This window comes from Lipophrys pholis (genome assembly GCF_963383615.2).
Source record: "Lipophrys pholis genome assembly, chromosome: 22".
Classification (NCBI taxonomy): domain Eukaryota; kingdom Metazoa; phylum Chordata; class Actinopteri; order Blenniiformes; family Blenniidae; genus Lipophrys; species Lipophrys pholis.
In genome coordinates, this window is record NC_137644.1 from 3,133,985 (window position 1) to 3,155,168 (window position 21,184).

The 21,184-nt window shown below is 42.8% G+C and overlaps 2 protein-coding genes across 3 annotated transcripts in view; both read left to right on the top strand.

Annotated features, from left to right (window-relative positions):
* Positions 1-61: 61 nt before the first annotated feature.
* Positions 62-9,246, top strand: echdc3 (enoyl CoA hydratase domain containing 3). Of its 2 annotated transcripts, none has more exons than XM_080492387.1 (6): positions 62-266; positions 1,262-1,383; positions 1,488-1,585; positions 3,141-3,341; positions 3,909-4,087; positions 8,897-9,246. In XM_080492387.1, the coding sequence occupies exons 1-6, from the start codon at positions 127-129 to the stop codon at positions 9,048-9,050; spliced, it is 894 nt and encodes a 297-aa protein (XP_080348513.1). In that variant the 5' UTR covers positions 62-126; the 3' UTR covers positions 9,051-9,246. The 2 variants fall into 2 exon arrangements, with proteins under 2 accessions (XP_080348513.1, XP_080348512.1); XM_080492386.1 differs by having other exon boundaries at positions 68-266; positions 3,141-3,380.
* Positions 9,247-10,399: 1,153 nt separating this feature from the next.
* apaf1 (apoptotic peptidase activating factor 1) overlaps positions 10,400-21,184 on the top strand; it is a 41,334-nt gene continuing 30,549 nt past the window's right edge. Inside the window, exons 1-12 of the mRNA XM_080492364.1 lie at positions 10,400-10,530; positions 14,101-14,274; positions 14,352-14,508; positions 14,704-14,901; positions 15,271-15,460; positions 16,748-16,860; positions 17,188-17,319; positions 17,975-18,213; positions 18,312-18,479; positions 18,566-18,697; positions 19,659-19,772; positions 20,857-21,041. Of these exons, the coding sequence (XP_080348490.1) occupies positions 14,131-14,274; positions 14,352-14,508; positions 14,704-14,901; positions 15,271-15,460; positions 16,748-16,860; positions 17,188-17,319; positions 17,975-18,213; positions 18,312-18,479; positions 18,566-18,697; positions 19,659-19,772; positions 20,857-21,041 (1,772 nt within the window). The 5' untranslated portion in view covers positions 10,400-10,530; positions 14,101-14,130. The remainder of the gene's footprint in view (positions 10,531-14,100; positions 14,275-14,351; positions 14,509-14,703; positions 14,902-15,270; positions 15,461-16,747; positions 16,861-17,187; positions 17,320-17,974; positions 18,214-18,311; positions 18,480-18,565; positions 18,698-19,658; positions 19,773-20,856; positions 21,042-21,184) is intronic.

A 21,184-nucleotide genomic window follows, 5' to 3' on the forward strand; every position in this document is an offset into this window, starting at 1 on the left:
AAATTAAAAACTGAACTTCTGATGATGAGTTAACCTGAATGCTGACGCAGCGCTGCGTGGTGACGTCACAGTACCGGAAGTGAACCTGACCAGTGACCGGATCGAACCCTGCTAACACTGAGCAACATGTCTCTAAGTTTCCTGCTCAGGAGAGTTTCAGGACTTTTCCAGCACAACGGGAAAGCGTCGCTGCTGAGCGGAACTCGGTTCTTCGCCAGCCTCGAACCGGAGCCGCTGACGGTTACTGAGCAGAACCACGGAGTTCGGTGCGTTTGTTAACGGTCTCTGCCCGAAGGTCCGGAGGAAATACACAACATTGTACACAAAACACAGGTTTTAACAGGTTAAATAGGATATAATGATACGAACTGCACATGAACGAACATCAAACGATCCGAAAGTACATTCGGCTGGGATTTAATTTGTGTGAAAACGATATTTCTTTGTTTACCGTAATTCTGTTGCCTTTTACAATGTCCCAAACACAACAGGAGCTCCTGTGTGAATACTCAACATTTAGGAAACAAAGATTTTAACGACAATACCACGTTACAGTGTCTCATATTCTTCTCTAAATCATCTGCCGTGGGCTCAAAGTATAATTCGGCATACATGTTGTTTGTGTGAAAAACTATTTTTGTGGTTAAAATATATTTTTGAGCCTTTTAAATGTCCCAGATCTCAAATTCAAATACACAATATTTAAGGGAAACAAAGATTATACCGACAATAGCATCAATAAATTACATGAATTTTGCTTCAGTATATCTGCCAAGGTCTGAGTGTAAATGCAGCTCACATATATAAATGTGTGGAACAAAAGTCGGTTTTCTGCCTTGGAAATGTTCCCAGATAGACTGTCTGCTGTATAAATATATCATATTTAAGAAAAATACAGATTTAAATGACTAGATGTTTCAGTCTCACGTGATGTTTTTGTAATTACAGTACAGTACAGTACAGTACAGTATGTCGACATAACGTACTTTAATTCACGTGTCAGGATGTGAATGTAAATTCAGATGAGTTATTTGATGTATAACACAAGCGGTTAAAAAATGCTGTATTTTTCTGATTGATTTCAAAGAAATTGGTAGGAAAACCTTAAAAAGTGGACGACATGATGTACATCTGTTCTCTTATTTATTTTCTTATTTATAGGAAATACTGTTGACATGATGGTGAGTTAATAGTTGCTGTGGTTGTATTTCCTGTCACTTTTATTAGAAGCCTCAGTCAAAGTGAAACGTTTCTGTTCCAGGAGGATTATATTAAATAATCCGAAGAAGAGAAACGCTCTGTCGCTGGCCATGTTGGAATCTCTCAAAGAAAATATCCTGACTGACATCGACAGTCCCCAGCTCCGGGTCATCGTCATATCTGGTGTGTGTGTGTGTGTGTGTGTGTGTGTGTATATATATATATATATCTATACAGATGCATATATTTTACTGGTGTGTGTGTGTGTGTGTGTGTGTGCGCTCCAGCCAGAGGTCCGGTCTTTTCTTCTGGACACGACCTGAAGGAGCTGACTTCGTCTCGGGGTCGAGACCACCACAGGAAGGTCTTCCAGACGTGTTCAGAGGTCCGTCTCTTCTGTCTGCTCCTCTTTGATCCAACGCAACGCTTTAGAGTCATCGATGACATCACAGAGAGGGAGGCGGGGTTATAGGTTGAGAGGTGGGGCCATGACATCATCATTTTCAGCTAATGTGCATCAAAGCCGAGGCTCAAACTCAGGGTGCGTCAGAATAGTCCCTCCTGTCTCCTTTCCTATTCACCTTTCCCTAACCCCCGTGGATGATGTCACAGGGTAAGGGAAGGGTGTTAGGAGGCTTCCTAAAGGAGTTAGGAGGCTTCCTAAAGGAGTTAGTGAAAGGTGTTAGGAAGCTTCCTAAAGGAGTTAGTAAAGGTGTTAGGAGGCTTCCTAAAGGAGTTAGTGAAAGGTGTTAGGAAGCTTCCTAAAGGAGTTAGTAAAGGTGTTAGGAAGCTTCCTAAAGGAGTTAGTAAAGGAGATCACGGTGGTGAGGCAGTCAGACTTTCACTTAGTGACGTCATAATAATGCGACGGCGGCTCTAGTTAGTGACGTCTGCCATGGTGGGGAAAGAACTACAGGTTTGTGAAAATGAACTACAATAAGTTAATCTGGGTTCTAGATGATTTCAAGTTGTTCTAGGCAGATTATTACTTTGGTAACTTACATGATCTGCTCCTTTTTCAGTCATCCTGATTTTCCCTGAACGCTCCGATGAGCGGGTTCCTTTAAATGTTGTCGCCGCAAGGAATTGTGGGGGAACATGAGCTGGTCTCCTTTGGTAAAGGAACCATCAGTGGTTCCTAGGCTGAAGGAGGTTCTAAAGGAAACATTGAGCCTCCTTTCCTTTGCTTATTGAGAATTCCAACGAGTAACTTTCTAAGAAAATGACCTGAAAACATCTTGTTTGTTCCAGTGAAGCAGTTTTCTGCTGGCAAACTTCTCAGAGTCTAATTTGTTCATATTTCATTAAAATTGAAAGACTCTGTGGTTCCTGGAGGAGTAACGATGAGTCCCTGTTGTGTGGTGAGATTACCGTTCCCAAAAGTTTTTATTGACATTGCAGTGTTGAGGAGGTCATTATAAAGTGCTTGTAGACTACAAAGTAGTGGAATGAATCAAACATGAAGGAAATAGAGATTTAAAGAAGAAAGTTCTGAAAAAAGTGTGAAAAGTTTCATAATTTTAAAAAGGAGCAAAAGTTTGGTTTTTTTTGTTTTTTTTTAATGTAAAATGTTCTGATTCTGATGATGCAAACTGACTTTCTCTCATGAATAGTGTGTTTATTTACATTTCAATGAAATGTTTGCAGAAGAGTTTTAATTTGTCCAAATGTATTTAATGTAATAGTTTTAGAAATGTTCAAATTAGTTCCGGTAATTAAAATAAAAAAAATTAAGAAACGAAGACAATAATTTCAAATAAAATCCTTCCGTAAACATTTCTGAAGAATTAGACGTCAAACGTTTTGCTCCGGCAATAAGTTCAGTAATTCAAATCAAGTAAAATATATCAAATCAAAAGACTGACGAGAGAAAATCGTTTCTTGAAAACGAACTGAATGAAAATGGGAGAATACCTGAAGGTGTGACTGTCGGTGTTCAGGTGATGACTCTGATCCAGGACGTCCCCGTTCCCGTCATCGCCATGGTGAACGGTGTTGCCACGGCAGCGGGTTGCCAGCTGGTTGCCAGCTGTGACATCGCCGTGGCGACAGAGAAGTCCACCTTCGCCACGCCGGGCGTCAACGTGGGGCTGTTCTGCTCCACGCCGGCCGTGGCCATCGGCCGCGCCGTGCCCAGGAAGGTGAGGCACAGCGGGACGTTCAAAACAAGACAGCCCTCGGTACTCCGTCAAATACAACCGTGATAGTATCTCCTGCTTATTCAATTACTTTAGAAAATATTTTCTATATAATCATTATTTCAAGTCATTTAATCTTTTTACACCGTTTCAATATGTTACATAGAATTTAATATAAATAATTTTAAATCCTTCTTTTTTTGTAACACAGAACATAGAATATATTCTATTTAGAATTTATCATCCTTTTTAAGGTCTTTTAAGGAGTTTAATCCTTCAGCTGGACAAAAGTTCAACATATTTTCAGTTTAAAGTAGTGAAAGTTTCTATTCAGGTAAATAAACATCTTTCAGCTGCAGAAAATGCAAGAAAGCATGTTTTTATGTCAGTAATTTGTCCTGTTAAGTAAGAAAAGTGTTTTTTTTTTTGTGGTTGTATTTCTTGTTGTGCTCATGAAGTCTGTCATTAATCTGAGAAAATCAGAAATCTGAGGAGTTTCTGCACAAACTGAAACGTCAGAACCGACCCGCTCAGCTTTAAGCCCCCCGCCTCCTCCGTCCTTTCGACCAGGTTGCCATGGAGATGTTGTTCACGGGGACGCCCATCTCGGCCCGCGATGCCTTGCTGCACGGCCTGGTCAGCAAGGTGGTGTCGGAGGAGCATCTGGAGGAGGAGACGGCGAGCATCGCCCGGCGGGTGTGTGCGGCCAGTCGGCCCGTCGTCGCTCTGGGAAAAGCCACGTTCCACAGGTGACGACAGGAAACTGCTTCAGAAACAAACCCTTTCAAAATAAAGACTCGGCGTCCCATTCTGTGATTAAAGGATGAACAAAGCTTTTAAATCAACTAGAGTTAATGTTTTTAGTCTAAAATTAATATAAATATTTTATTTATTTAGTTTTATTTGAAGGATCCCGAGATGTCTCTGCCAGAGACTGTTCTTCCTGGGCTCCGTTCACTAAGAGAAAAGAAAAACATTTACACGATTAAAATCAATCTTTCAACAATAACAATTTGTTATTTATCATCCAAATAAATAAAGTAATAAAAGACAAAATATTAATTGAAGTAAATATTTAGTATTTCAATTCAATTGAACTTTATTTATAGATTAAAAACACAACACAGTCATTTCTAGGAGCTTTTAACAGAGAAAAGAGAAAAACCCAACAAATCCTCATGAGCAGCAGATTTATTTACGACTGTGGAAAGAAAAACTCCTCTAACAGGAAGAACCTTTGTAGAACCCAGAGTCAGAGGTGGAGGCTTTCTGCTGACTGGTTGGGAGGGATAGAGCAGAGGAAGGGATAGGATAGACAGAGAGATAGATTGAGGGGGGATAGAGGAGAGGAAGGGATAGGATAGACAGAGAGATAGATTGAGGGGGGATAGAGCAGAGGAAGGGATAGGATAGACAGAGAGATAGATTGAGGGGGGATAGAGGAGAGGAAGGGATAGGATAGACAGAGAGATAGATTGAGGGGGGATAGAGGAGAGGAAGGGATAGGATAGACAGAGAGATAGATTGAGGGGGGATAGAGGAGAGGAAGGGATAGGATAGACAGAGAGATAGATTGGGGGGAGATACAAACCTTGGAAACACCTCCTGATTCGGGTAGAGAGAGAGGTAGAGAGGTAGAGAGAGGTAGAGAGGTAGAGAGAGAGGTAGGAGAGGTAGAGAGAGGTAGAGAGAGAGGTGGAGAGGTAGAGAGAGAGGTAGGAGAGGTAGAGAGAGGTAGAGAGAGAGGTGGAGAGGTAGAGAGAGAATGAAAGTGTTTTGAAGCAGTCCTCACTGTAGCTTTAATGAATAGAAAAGTCTTGAGTAGAACCTTAACAGTAGAGCCTGTTTCAGCCTCCCTACCTGAAACTGAGATCTGGTTCCACATCAGAGGAACCTGGAAGCTGAAAGCTCCGCCTCCATTCTACTTTTAGAAAAACTAGGAACCTCTAGTAAGCCAGCACTCTGAGAACCAAGTGTTCTTCTGGGGAGATCTGGGACTAGCAGTTCTTTAAGATATGATGGAACCTGGTTGTTCAGAGCTTTCTAAGTAAGAAGGAGGATTTACATCGAACAGGGAGCCAATGAAGCGAGGTTATTATTGGAGTGAGCTGATCTCTGGTGCTGGTTCTTGTCACGACTCTGGCTGCAGCATTTTGAATGAGCAGTTATTGTTTCACCCTGATAATAGGGAGTTACAATAGTTACTCTGGAAGTAACTAATGATGGATTACTTTTCCAGCATCACTCTGAGTCAGCATGTTTCTAATGTTGGAAATATTACGGAGGTGAAAAAAGGCAGTCCTGCAGATTGTTTAATGTGGAGTTGAAGGATGAATCCTGGTCCAAACGAACTCCCAGGTTCCTCACAGTGGTACTGGAGGACAAAGTAATACCATCTAGTGGTACTAGATCTTTACATCATTTCTCTCTCACATGTTTTGGGCCAAATATAATAATTTCAGTTTTATCGGCAGGAAATTACAGCTCATCCAACCTTTATGTCTTCAAGACAGCTTCTAGTTTAGAACGTTGGTTATTATCCTCTGGTTCCATAGATCAATAGATTTGTGTGTCATCAGCATAACAATGGAAAGTTCATTGAGTGTTTTTTAATAATATTCCCTTCCAGGAAGCATGTATAAAGTAAAAAGTATAGGACCTAAGACAGAACCCTGTGGAACTCCATGTTTAACTTCACTCTGGACTGAAGAGTTCTCGTGAACATGGATGAAGTGGAACCTGACTGATAAATATGATCGGAATCAATTTAGTGCTGTACCTTTAAGCCCCATGTGGGTTTCACCCTCTGTAGTAGGATGTTCTAATCAATAGTATCAATGTTCTGATCAATAGTATCAATGTTCTGATCAATAGTATCAATGTTCTGATCAATAGTATCAATGTTCTGATCAATAGTATCAATGCAGCACTGAGCTCTAACAGGACCAGAACAGAAACCAGTTCTTTGTCTGAGGTCAAGAGAAGATGATCAATAACTCTGATCAGAGAGTCTTTGTGCTCTGATGAATCTAAAACCAACTGGGAAGATTCAAATAAGTTATTTTTGATTAAATTATCACATAAATGACTTTTAATCACTTTTTCTGGGAATAAAGGAAGGTTGGCTATTGATACTCAGTGACTGAAACTACTTCCTGTAGGATTTTAGAAATAAAGGAAGGTTGGATATTGATACTCAGTGACTGAAACTACTTCCTGTTACCTGTTATTAGAGATGTGTTGATCTGATCTATTATTGATGTACTAGTCAGGTTGATCTGATCTAGTATTTATTACTAATCAGGTTGATCTAATCTAGTATTGATGTACTAATCACGGGGAAAATATCTTTAAACAGTTTAGTGGGGATTGGATCTAGTAGGCTGTAGAATCAAACTTTGATAAATGACTTCAATAACAAGTACATTGAGAAGACAGCAAATAAATATATATGCTAATAAGCTTGAATGTTTATCTCAATAAATAAATGTGTCAATAAATGTAGCTACATTATCAATTAAATATGAAAGCAAATAAATTACTATAATATGAAGTAAAGAAATAAATATGTGAATCTGTAAATTTAGTAAATATTTGCCTCAGTAAATAAAAAAACAAGTAAATATAAATAAAGGTCCATCAATGTATGAATGAATGAATGAATAAATAAGAATCTCTGGGGTGGTTCGCTGGGGCCTCCCCGGGCCTGGGGGGCTGCTGTCCGCCGGGGGGGGGGGGGGGCGGTGTCCGGGCCCGATGGCCTCGGGTCCCGGGGTGTCGCTACGGGTCCCCCCACAACAGCTCCGACCACACCCAGTGGACAAACCACACACACACACACACACACACACACACACACACACACACACACACACACACACACACACACACACACACACACACACACACACACACACACACACACACCACTCCTCACGAAAGGTGAAGTTGCTTGTTCTCTGTCATCATTTGCTCAAACTCTCAAATCATGTTCCTCTTTTGTTGTCACCTCTTTGTTAATTCATGTTCCTGCTTCATGTTACTGTCTAGACAGAGCTGCTCAGGCTGGTTAATCTAAGAAATCATCTTACTGTCTAGATAGAGCTGCTCAGGCTGGTTAATCTAAGAAATCATCTTACTGTCTAGATAGAGCTGCTCAGGCTGGTTAATCTAAGAAATCATCTTACTGTCTAGATAGAGCTGCTCAGGCTGGTTAATCTAAGAAATCATCTTACTGTCTAGATAGAGCTGCTCAGGCTGGTTTAATCTAATAACAGTTGTAAAGTATTTGGATCAGTGTGATAACTGCAAATAATATATGTAGCACAACAAGGGTATTGTATGTTAGCCCCTCCCCCCTCTCCCTCAATCTTCTCTCTTCTCTCTCTCTGTGAGCGTTCCCCCCCGGTCGTGTAGAGCAGCCATGTAATCTTCTAATAAAAGCAGCAGCAGGAGGAGACTCCTGTAAAAACTGTTCTGACTCCAGAAGGTTCTAGATCACATCATATTGTTTGAACCGAGCTGCTGAACAGGACAAGGGGGGAAAATAATTAAATAAGAATATAAAAGAAAGCTGGACAGACTCAGGATGCATACATTCATGTATAGTAATGAAATGAAATCAGGGTAATTAAAATAAAAAGATAGAAAACAGTTATTTTGAAAATGATTTGATTTAGAAATATTCAACTTTAAAAGGAAGTCAGAAGATCTGAAATAAATATAATTTTTCTCTATATATAGAATTATTATCATTACAGTCAAATTATACATCCATCCATCTTATCTGTTTCCGGGTGGTGGGGGTGTCAGTCTGAGCACCGTCACCCAGATCACATTACACCCATTAAGAACCTTCCTGCAGGTGGAGAGCCCACAGGAAGGTGGCGCCCGGTGTGGGACATGAACCCTCTACCTTGAGATTGAGAGTCTCATGCTCTACCAGCTGAGCTCGCCGGGGCTCAAATTCTACCTGTTGTTACACCCCGAGGAGGGACGGGACATATCTGGAAGGACACAGGGAAACGGTTGGATTTTTACAATTTTTATTTCATTTTCTTTTAATTTGCTCGTTGGTTTTTAATTTTTGTAAAAAAAGTGTTGAGCCTGAAAAGCAAGCGGGTTATTTAAAAACCAGAACCCAGCAAAACCCCCAGAACCACCCCGTGTCCTAACTTAATAAAATATCAAAAGAACCGGTACCTGGTGGGCCGGCAAAAACAAAACAAACAGGTGCGGTGCCGGGCTTCAAAAGAACCTACCAAAATAATAAATATCAACAAATACTGAAATAATCCCTCAGGGAAACCAACAAGGGGATATAGAGATACATTTACTTCCAAAAAAATATTACTTTATATATAAATAACAAACAGATTTCACTGTTTCCTCCCACGTTATTAACTAAAAGAAAAAACTCTTTTAGATTTGTTTGTTTTTCTCTTCTGCCTGCAGACGCTTCCCCCTCCTGTACTAGACCTCATATATTTGAAAGTTAATCCCTGAACGGTGGTAATCTGTGGTAATCTACACCGGGGCTTGTGTTGTGTGTCCTAAAGACAAATGTCTCAGGGTCGCGACGCGGCGTACGCCATGACCTCCCAGGTGATGGTGGACAACCTGTGGCTGAGGGACGGCCAGGAGGGGATCCGGGCCTTCGTGGAGAAACGTAAACCGGTGTGGAGCCACCAGGCCGAGCCGGAGCCGCACTGACGGAGCTCCGCAGGGCCAGCTGCTCTCTGAACACGATAACGACGTCAATAACATGTACAGTAATTATGTTTTAAATATGAATCTTAACAAAAAGTATATGGAATGGATAACTCAGTATATAGATAACAATCAAATGAATATAAATCAGATAAAGATGTGAACCTCAGAAATAAAGACAGGGGTCTATTTTAAACGAGCCGCTGTTTCCTGTGATTTGTTCTGTTTTAAACCGTCTGTTTACTGTAACGTGGCGATTTAGATCATCTCTCTGTCAGGGAGATTTCTGACTGTTACGTCCACCAACATCGTGTCTTGAACATCTGCATGTCTGACAACATCTGCTTCATCTCAGATCAGCACACTGACAGTGGTTGAGTGCAGTGGTCACAGGTTGATCCAGCTCAGTAATTAGACATGTTAGTAAAAAACTATCAATAGAAAGAACTGAATAATTATGGCCCTTTTAAAGGTAACAAAGCCACAATTGTACAAAAATATTTATTATGTAATAAAACCAATACTTTTGTCTATTTTGAATATAATAAAACCAATAAGATCGTGTCAATAATTAAAGAAAGTATGCATTAACAGTACTGCAGTTGCACGGTCAGAGCTTAAAGTGCATTATATGCTGAAGAATAAACTGAATGATTCTGTATTTACACTGTATTTGCATTATCAGAGGTGTTTTGCATGATCAGAGCTTCACGTCCTGTAAACAACCTTATAGGTTCATTCTGTATTAATGCTGCCTGTAATTGCATTATCAGAGCTTTGAGAGCATCTTGTCCTGCAGAATAAACAACGCGTTCTCATCTCTGTCACCAGGCAGCACTGCTGCGTTTACGGTACCCTAAACACTGAGTAAATATGAACATTTTGAACAAAAGTCAATACATTTACAATGAAAAAAAAAATTCTGTTTCGTGAGCGACAGGTTTAGAATATACAAGTGTTTTGGGAAGTATATCTCAGAGGAATAGCACTTACAATGTGGCTTAAAATGGAAAAGAAAAACAAGCTGGACTCTTAAAAGTGAAAGGTCTTTTTCTCTTTATTTGCGCGTTGTGGCAGCGTGCATTAATTCAAAGTTAGAAATCAAATGGTTTCAGGTTAAGTCGATAAAACTAGAGTGATTTAGCCTAAATTTAAGTAAAAAGAAGCGTCTTTTTTTAAAAAAACAGTCGGAGAGTTACTATTTCCCACAGATGAATGGTTCATGAACGCAGCACCAGTTTTACCCGGTGACAACGTGCATGCGCTCATCGATCACGTGCCTGAATCCCACCCTCCTTATTGGCTGCCTCGCACCGGGACTGTTGTTTTTGTTGGGAATCCGGAAGAGTTTCAAACTGGGCGTGAAGAAGAAAACATCAGAAACCCTGGTTTTACTCACGTTTTACTCTTTTACTACGTGAATTAAGCTCACAGGGGAGAAACGTTAAACTCGCAGCTTCCCCTGGAAGCTCGGAGGATTCCGGTAAGTAGCTGCTGCGGCGGACTTTCTTTGTGTTTTTGAGTGAAAGTGGAAACTTGTCTGGACAAGAAACGAACTGAGTGAAGCAGCTTCTACTTTCATCAAACACAAACACCTGGTTATTTAATCTGTCATTCATTGGATTAGAGCAGGACGACCAACAGCGATGGCCCTGTAGATTCCTGTAGATTTACTGACTCATTCATTGAAATACGATAAAATCCGACTTTATGATTTCCACCTGGGGAATCTGAAGCAGGACGAACAAACATGGAATCAAACCTTTAATGTCTTTATTTACTGTCTCATTCATGGACATGCAGAACTTCATGGACTGTGGACACTTCATTTAATATGTGTGAACTTTAACCTTTTAGTGATCCTTCATGGACAGACGATGATCCTTACTTTCATTTTGAAGGTCTTCCTCTTCCGGTTATCGCTGCATTATTACGTTTTTACAGTACTGTAGTTCTTTACCTCTGGCATTACTAAAGTAGTATTTCCCTCTAGAGAAGTTTATGGGGAAATGCAGTGGTTTCTCAGTGTTGTAGTGTTTACAGTACATGTTGGTGTCGTTTTAGAGTTTTAACAGATTTAATCCTTGCTGGGTTTTTTAATATCGATGTGTTGGTTTGTATGCTGCTGTTATTTTGGTGCATTAAGTCTGTACATTTATGATTGTGTATTTATTATTTCGTGCTCTATATATTGGAATATATGTTGCTGTTATTGTAGTGTTTTCAGTCTTGATAGTGGGTTTGAATAGTTTGGATATTCTGATATTCGTGTTGGTTTTATTTTAGTATTTCTTAAGCAATGTTGCTGTTATCGTTGTGTTGACAATCTTAGTAGTATATATATATCTATATATATATATATATATTCTGTATGCATTTAACTGTGTGTGTGTGTGTGTGTGTGTGTGTGTGTGTGTGTGTGTGTGTGTGTGTGTGTGTGTGTGTGTGTATATATATATATATATATGCATACTATAAATGTTATCTGATTCTATTTAAATTAAGAAATATTGAAATGAGTATTCCTTGAAGTATATTTAATTTTATTAGTAAGTTTAATAATATCATAATATCTGATTAGTATATCATCATCATCATCATCATCATCATCATCATCATCATTGCAGACATAGTAGTCCATAAAAAATGATTCACAAATACATAAAACTGAGAATAAAACGGTATAAAAATATCAGCAATTGGACAATATTTGTATTTATAAAAGACACCCATACCAAAGCCTCCACGGGGGTGACTGGTATTTCACAGTACTATGACTGGGATTAGTCGGCAGCATTATAATGAGGTTCTTAGAGTACTCTAGCCTGCGTATAAATGTATACATCAGATTCCTCATGAGAGCCTGAAAAGGAGAAACTCCCGCTTGACAGAACGTCTCACAGTGAGGTTTCCCCAGCAGCTTCCTCAGAGCAGCGTTGTACGCTGTTTATTCCACAAGGGGGCGGTATACAAGGGAGTACTATCAGCTCTAAAGAGAGTCATTTTCATATTTTCAGAGGACATAGAGAATTTCCTTGCTAGTATGTTGGCTTGAACCTACAGAATACGGCATTGTCTATACACATCATCATCTACATCATCATCATCATCATCATCATCATCATCATCATCATCATCATCATCATCATCATCATCATCATCACACATTTGATCAGTCATGAGACGTCCCAGGTATTTTGTTTTGACAGTGACTTCCTGTTCTGACAGGTAAAAATGAGGGAAGTTGAGGTCCTTCTCCTCTTTAGTTCTACATATCAGAACTGTGTTGCTTTTAACATTATATTTAATACCAATATTTAACCTTTACTCAGAACAGACATGAGATGATTAATTATCTTGTTCCCCAGCACACGTCCAGTTTTACATCTATTCAGTTGTTGAGGAAACTCATCCATGTCCAGGTTACAACCCCCCCCCCCCCGTCGTACACCATTGCTCACCCTAAAAGGTGAAGAGAATGTATCACCCCACTTGACTTGCATGTTCTGATTAGTGTACCAGTAAGCCAAAGTTCTTACGATATTATCCGGCACCCCCTTTTTTACTTCATTTCATAAACAACTTTCCATTGTTTACACTCATCAACACATCCTATCAGGGAAACGTCAACAGTTTCTTTCAGTGCATAAATACAGAGATCAGTTCCATGTTTTGGATTTAAATCCAAACTGATCATTGGTACCAATATGTTTAGTGATTTTATCTCAAAGAACCCTTCCAGTACCTTTGATACCACACTGGCAGTTATCTGGGCTCCCAATCGTTCCAGCTTTGTCCTTAATGACAGGAACTCCTAGAGGGTGGGGGCAGACCAGGAGTCAGAAACCCAGTGAAGCACAGAGCAACAAGTCCTCCAACCCTTTGGACCAGCAAGCTTCAGGCGCTCTGCAGTGATGTGACCTGAACCACTGCTTTGTTATCAGAACGCTGTACTGTTGCTTGATCGACCTCCTTTGCGGTGATTCCCACCACATTACAGAGGGTTCCCCTCTAACACTGCTGTATAGTTCCTGGTGGTGTTTTCTACCGTACCTCTGCTGTGTGATCTGAACCAGGAACTCCCTCTACTGTTCATGCAGCTGCTGGTCCCCTATTGAACGGAAATCTGAGGCCTTGTTACTGAGGAGTTTTCCAGCCGTTGAGTCCTGCTCTCATTTCCTTCTCATGTCTGCATGCAAAACCTACAGCATAGTTCAACCGAGCATTGGGAAGCTTCCTGTGCTCCAGGACGGACCCCTGCCTGGGACGGCCTGCCTCAGTCCAAGCTTTGAAGGCTTCCTGAGCTGCTGGATGATGTTTATTCCACCCTGGTTTGATGTTGCCTGTATTCTTATGGACAGTGAAGTGTCCTCTGCTGGCCTCACAAAGAGATCCTATAATACCGTTATGAAAGGAGCGAAGGGGTTTACCATGAGAAACATCATTACAGTTTACGTTAGAGCGTCTACACCCCGGCGAGCTCAGCTGGTAGAGCATGAGACTCTCAGTCTCAAGGTAGAGGGTTCATGCCCCACGCCGGGCGCCACCTTCCTGTGGGCGCTCCACCTGCAGGAAGGTTCTTAATGGGTCAATGTGATCTGGGTGACGGTGCTCAGACTGACACCCCCACCACCCGGAAACTAATAAGAGGGAGAAGATGGATGGATGGATGGATGGATAGAGCGTCTACAGGTAGAAATAAGCCACTCTAGAGCTCCTCAGTTATAGTATAACAGTATAACAGCAGCTCCTCATTGCTGAGCAGAGTCCTGCTGTCCACACTGTCCTCATGAAGCTGCTCAGGACGATTATCAACATTAAGAGTCAGAGCATATGAATGTGTTATTCTAGTATTCCACTTCATTTAGCTGTAATTATTACATTCTTATACATTTTAGAATCTACAGTGAGTTTGTGTGATTGTTGTATTTCAATAAGGTATTTACTAGGTCCGTCTGCTGTTATTTTACTGAATTGAATGAGTGTATATGAGCGTTTGTTTTGGCGGTGGGTCCAGCAGGTTGTCACCCGGTCCGTTTGTCTGAACCTCCAGGACTCTGCTGGCTGAGCCGCTCTCGCAGAGATGGTCCTGGAGGAGAGAGCAAGGAGCAGCCTGCTGCGCTTCCGGCGCCGGCTGGAGGAGGACATCAAGCCCGGCTACCTGCTGGACCACCTGGTCAGCGACGACGTGTTGACCAGGGACGAGGAGGAAACGGTCCGAGCTCAGGTGGGTGTGGTGGCAGACACCCGGGAGGCCACACAAACCAGAACAACAATAGTGAAAGTGGATCTTGTTCTGCGCAGCCGACCCCGAGGAACCAGGCGGTGGCGCTGCTGGAGCTGCTGCTGAGGAAGGACAACCGAGCCTACGTCTCCTTCTACAACGCTCTGGTCCGCGAGGCCTACCACGACCTGGCCAAGCTGCTGGAGGACGACCTGCCCAGAGGGGGCGCTGCTGATGGTGTGTGTGTGTGTGTGTCCATGTGTGTGTGTGTGTGTGTGTGTGTGTGTGTGTGTGTGTGTGTGTGTGTGTGTGTGTGTGTGTGTGTGTGTGTGTGTGTGTGTGTGTGTGTGTGTGTGTGTGTGTGTGTGTGTGTGTGTGTGTGTGTGTGTGTCCGTGTGTGTGTGTGTGACCCTCCTGCTCCTGCGTTCACAGTGCAGGCCGTCCTGAGCGAAGGCGGCGTCCCTCAGCGGCCGGTGGTGTTCGTCAGCCGGCCCGAGCTGCTGAACCGGGCCCGGGAGAAGCTCCACCGGCTGGAGAAGGATCCGGGCTGGGTCACCGTCTTCGGCATGGCCGGCTCGGGGAAGTCGGTGCTGGCTGCTGAGGCCGTGAGACACTCCGGACTCATCACAGGTCAGAACATGAAGGGTTCTGCTCATCATCTCATCAACGATCCACAGTCTCTGGATCAAAGTTCATTTTCTGGGATTAATTATCATTTGATCTTCTGGAGTCATTTTCTAGAATCTTCTTTAAACTAATGGATCGTTTTCTGAATGAAACTCAAATATATCTTGATTATTTTCTGGATCATTCTCCTGAATAGTTACTGTGTGGATGAATAGATTATTTTCCAAATGAGTATTTTGATTTTGAATGAATGAATGATCATTTTCAGATGAAATAAGAGAAGAACCAAGATTATAATCCGACATGAGAACGTTAAAGTGTGAGAAGATGGTTTCTGTGTTTTTAACGTCTGCCCCTCCCCCGCCGTGTCAGACTGCTTCCCCGGAGGCGTCCACTGGCTGTCCGTCGGTCAGCTGGACAAACCGGACCTGCTGGTCCGGATCCAGACCCTGTGCTTCCGTCTGGAGCAGAGTCTGGACCCTCAGTCCCTCCACCGGCCCCCAAACTCTCTGGACGAGGCCAAGGAGCGGCTCCGCTTCCTCATGCTACGCCGATACCCCAGGTAATCCCACTTTATATCCCAGATTATAGCCCAGGTTATATCCCACACTATAGCCCATATTGTATTCCACATTATAACCCAGATTATGGCCCACATTATATCCCACATTATATCCCATATTATATCTCATATTATATCCCACATTATTGCCCAGATTATAGCCCATATTGTATTCCACATTATGACCCAAATTATGGCCCACATTATAGCCCAGATTATATTCCACATTATATCCCACTTTATAGCCCAGATTACATCCACCATTATAGCCTAATTTATAGCCCAGATTATAGCCCAGATTATAGCCCACAGTATATCCCACACTATAGCCCATATTGTATTCCACATTATGACCCAGATTATGGCCCACATTATATCCCAGATTATATTCCACATTATATCCCACTTTATAGCCCAGATTACATCCACCATTATAGCCTAATTTATAGCCCAGATTATAGCCCAGATTATAGCCCACAGTATATCCCACACTATAGCCCATATTGTATTCCACATTATGACCCAGATTATGGCCCACATTATATCCCAGATTGTATTCCACATTATATCCCACTTTTTATCCCACATTATATCTCAGATTATAGCCCAGATTATAGCCAATATTGTATTCAACATTATGACCCAGATTATGGCCCACATTATAGCCCAGATTATATTCCACATTTTGTATTCCAATTTATATCTTACATTATAGCCCATAGTATAGCCCACACTATAGCCCATATTGTATTCCACATTATAACACAGATTATAGCCCAGATTATCTCCAGTACCTGCAGAGCTTCAGGAGGTCATTAACTCTTGTCTGAGCTCATTCAGCTTCACATGGAACTTTGAGTGATGATCTCTGTTCTTAGAGGTTCTTCGTCATGTTCTTTAGCTTTGATGAAGAGAGAGAAAGTTATAATTAAAACACCTCATTAAATAAATAGGTTCAACATCTAATAATTACTAAACATTGTCATATCTCTCCATTGTTTGGTTAAAGTTTGCATAACGTACAAGCTAGACGTATGAAACAATTCATTTATAATGTGTAAAAAACCCGAATATCATTTCTTGTTTGCATTATGGGATGGATTTCTTCAGCCGGATCTACTTTACTTGTATCTGTTATTCATCAGCGTTCATTCTAAGTCCTCTGTGCGCCGTGATGATCAGCGGGGGGGTGAAGTGTCTTTTCTCAGTGTTGTGCAGATACAGAAACTACATGAGAGGGAAGTGTTCTAGAGGAGGTTCCTGAAGGTTTCTCTCTTCCCTGAGTAGATCTCTGCTGATCCTGGATGACATCTGGGACAGCTGGGTGCTGAAAGTCTTCGATATCCACTGTCGAGTTCTTCTCACCACCAGAAACAGAAGCCTGACCGACTCCGTCAGCGGTGCGTTCCTCAACACCTTTACTTCCTCGTCACGCTCAGCTGCTCGTGACTCTTCATTTGACTCAGCTTTTGTCAAAGTTAACAGATACTAAGTCCTGAGAGTTTAACTCCCGGAACAGAAAAACATCTTTCTGGAATATCAGCAGGGTTTCTACAGGCACACTGAGTCATCATGTCTGAATAATGAGCGTTAATAACCAGCGTTAGGTCATCGTCTCACTGAGGAGTTTGATTTAAATGAAAGGTGCTCAGTAAGGAACACTCAGGGTTTCCTGCTCCTCCTCTGACTGCCGGTCTTCGGTCTGTCTCTCTGTGAACTTGTTTCAGGCGCCAGGTTCCAGGTGGAGGTGCAGAGCGGTCTGGAGGAGAGCAAAGGGCTGGAGGTTCTGGCTCTGTACACCAACATGAAGCTGCAGGCTCTTCCTGACGAGGCTCGCTGCATCGTCCGGGAGTGTAAAGGTCCGAACACTCTGCTGCACCGACGCTCCGTCTGATGGACGTCTCTCTGGGACCGTCCCTCTAAAGTCCTGCTGCTGATGATCCTCCTCCTGCTCCTCCTCCTTTTCCTCCTGCTCCTCCTCCTCCTCCTCCTCCTGCTCCTCCTCTTCCTCCTCCTCCTCCTCCTCCTACTGCTCCTCTTTGTCCTTCTCCTCCTACTCCTCTTTCTCCTCCTGCTGCTCCTCCTTCTCCTCATGCTGCTCCTGCTGCTCCTCCTCCTCCTCCTGCTCCTCCTTCTCCTCTTTCTCCTCCTGCTCCTCTTCTTCCTCCTCCTCCTATTCCTCTTTCTCCTCCTGCTCCTGCTCCTCCTCCTCGTCCTGCTGCTCCTCCTCCTCCTCCTCCTCTTCGTCCTCCTGCTCTTCCTCCCCCTTTTCCTACTCCTCCTATTCCTCCTCCTGATGCTCCTCCTCCTCCTCCTGCTCCTCGTTCTCCTGCTCCTCGTCCTCCTCATCTTCCCCCTCCTCCTGCTCCTTATCCTCCTGCTCCTCCTCCTGCTCCTCGTTCTCCTGCTCCTCGTCCTCCTCATCTTCCCCCTCCTCCTCCTCCTCCTCCTTCTCCTCCTCCTGCTCCTCCTCCTTGTCCTCCTGCTCCTCCTCCTGCTGCTCCTCCTCCTCAGGCTCTCCTCTGGTGGTGTCCCTGATCGGTGCCCTGCTGAAGGACAAGCCGGACCGCTGGAGGTTCTACCTCCGTCAGCTGCAGCAGAAGCAGTTCAAGCGCATCAGGAAGTCGTCGTCGTACGACTACGACGCTCTGGACCAGGCCATGGCGGCGAGCATCGAGGTTCTGCCTGAAGAGCACCGAGAGCTCTACAAAGACCTGACGGTGCTGGAGAAGGACATCAAGGTCCCAGCTCAGGTCAGGCCTGACCTCTGACCTCTGACCTCTGACCGTCCGTGGCTGATGGAGGATGAAGATGACGATGGATGAAGATTTCTTATGGTTGTCTCCTGCAGGTTCTCGCGGTGCTGTGGGATCTGGAGCCGGAGGACGTGGAGGACATCCTCCATGAGTTCGTCAACAAGTCTCTGCTGTTCGTGGACAGCCACAACAAACCGTCGCTGTACTACCTTCATGACCTGCAGCTGGACTTCCTGGTGGAGCAGAACCGGAACCAGCTGGAGGCGAGTCCTCACCGAACCTGCCCCGACCCCCGAGCCTTCATCAGGGGCTGACTGTGTGTGTGTGTGTGTGTGTGTGTGTGCTTCAGGCTCTCCACACTAAGGTGGTCCGTCAGTACCAGCAGCACTACAGAGAAGCTCCGCCCACCTCAGGAGACGAGGAGTGTCTCTACTGGATCCGCTTCCTAACGTACCACATGGCCAAAGCCAGCCTCTCCAAGGTAAGGGGCTCCCTGGTCCTCAGCCTGTGAGCCTCCAGGGGGCAGCAGCACCACCTCCTGGCTCCCGGTCGGCCAGCTCCAGCTGCACATGTCAAAGAAAAGGAATGACGGTGGCTAATTGATATTTACTCAAAGGAGTCGTCACCTGGTGTCCGCGCCTATCCAGTCTCCCTGAAACTGTCTTCAAATCAATTCTTCAAATTCATTTAGAAAATAGATCAAACCTGGAGCTCGTTCTGACAGCGATAGCATAGCGATAGCATAGCGATAGCATAGCAATAGCATAGTGATAGCACAGCGAAAGCACTGCAATAGCATAGCGATAGCACAGCTATAGCATAGTGATAACATAGCAATAGCACAGCGATAGCACAACAATAGCATAGCGATAGCATAGTGATAGTAGCGATAGCATAGTGATAGCACAGCACTAGCATAGTGATAGCACAGCAATAGGATAGCAGTTATTTACTCACACATAAAATAAATATAACTAAGAACAATGGTGGAACCGTCTACAAACATCCAGCTGCAGAGCAGCGCCCCCCGGAGGTTTAAAATGAAACGGGGTCATTTGTAAATCACATGGTTCAATGTTTATACTCGTCCTGTTCGTGGTTAGTGGCTGAATGTACCAGAGGTGGTTTATGATATCCGCCCCCTGTCTCCATGAGAATCAGAACCTCCCTTTATGGGGGGGCGCCCCCTTGTGGGCGATTCTGGTTTGAACAAAGAGCTCAAACTTAAAAAACTCCAGAGTTTCAGTTTCAACTGAGGTTCAACACCAAGAATGAAGTTTTAACCAGGAAACGGGGGGTTAACAGTGACGACTCCTTTAATGAAACATCAGGACAGGTGTGGAGGCGGGTCCGACCGAGGTTATTGATTTCTGATTGATCGTGTGTGTGTGTGTGTGTGTGTGTGTGTGTGTGTGTGTGTGTGTGTGTGTGTGTGTGTGTAGGAGCTGTACTCCCTCATGTTCTCCCTGGACTGGGTCAGTATTAAATCTCAGATTATGGGTCCGGCGCACCTCATCAACGACTACGTGGAGTTCGGACACATTCTGGACAAAGAGGTCGGCACACGGAGAAATCCACACGTCACAGCTTCTCACTAAACAGTTTCACTATTATTTAATCTTAATCCCTAATGTCTTTTAGGACATTTCACTAAAATCTGTTTCCTCGTTTATCTTCCACCTGACTGACCGTTCACATCAGATTACTTTCTGAAAGTTTATTTAACACAAAAGAAGCTTTAATGTGTAAAAATGAAAAAGAAGTCTTAGTGATTAAAAGGCTATTTTATAGATTTTTAAAACTTCTTTATTTGTGAACATACGTATTTATTTACAGCTTTCCACATTTATTGATTTATGTACTATTTTATTCCACGCATATTCGACTGAGGTGAAGAAATACAGGAATAAAGTAGAAAATATGGATTAAAAAAAACATTCTAAATACACAAACTAAAATTAATAACTATTAATTAGTGTGTAAGTGAGGAATTTATTACTAAATATGGACGCGATAAATGAATAAATGTGTCACTAAGTTAATGGCGAATAAACAGAAAATGAATAAATGTGGAAATAGATTAATGGAAATTGTGATAACTTAATAAATTCATGAATGATTTCAGTAATAATGTCATTTAAAATCTGAAATAATCATGTTTATAATTATGGAAACTGATGAGTGAATAAAAGTAGGAATATGTAAATGAAACTTGTTAAATCAACAAATGAATGAAGGTGAAAATAATGAAATCAGTAACTATCAATGAGGATTAATAAATAAAACAAATGTCAATAAACTTTGGAACAATTAAATAAATCAAAATGGAAACAGAGAAATTAATAACTATAAAATAAAAAGTGACAGTGAAAATATATAAATGTAAGCAAATAATTAAATAACTATTTTGAAATATAAACGGAACTGGAAATATAGAAATGTATAAATGTATTTATTTATTCCTCATCTCGCCTTTATATCGACTCCCACCTGTCTCTCTGTGAATTCATCTTCAGTTGATTATTTCAGCAGCAGTTGGTCAGAAATGTCCTTAAATTCAGAAGAAGCAGATGAAAGGTGAAGTTTGAGCAGGTCGTCAGGGTGACGGAGGTGTGTGCGCTGGTGTTTTGTGTCCTCCAGAACAGCCAGGTGCGCAGTCAGTTCCAGGAGTTCCTGTCCCTGAACGGACACCGGCTGGAGCAGCGGCCGTTTCCCGACGTGGTGCAGCTGGCGCTGTCGCAGCCTCACGGCTCCCAGGTGTACGCTCAGGCCCGGCTGCAGGCGCAGCAAGCAGCTCGGCTCGGGAAGCTCTACTTCCACCTGACGTAGGAAGCTTCACTTCACTGTATTGAACTTCATCTAACAGACACCGAGCTGCAGCTCCACACAGGAAGCTCTACTTCCACCTGACGTAGGAAGCTTCACTTCACTGTATTGAACTTCATCTAACAGACACCGAGCTGCAGCT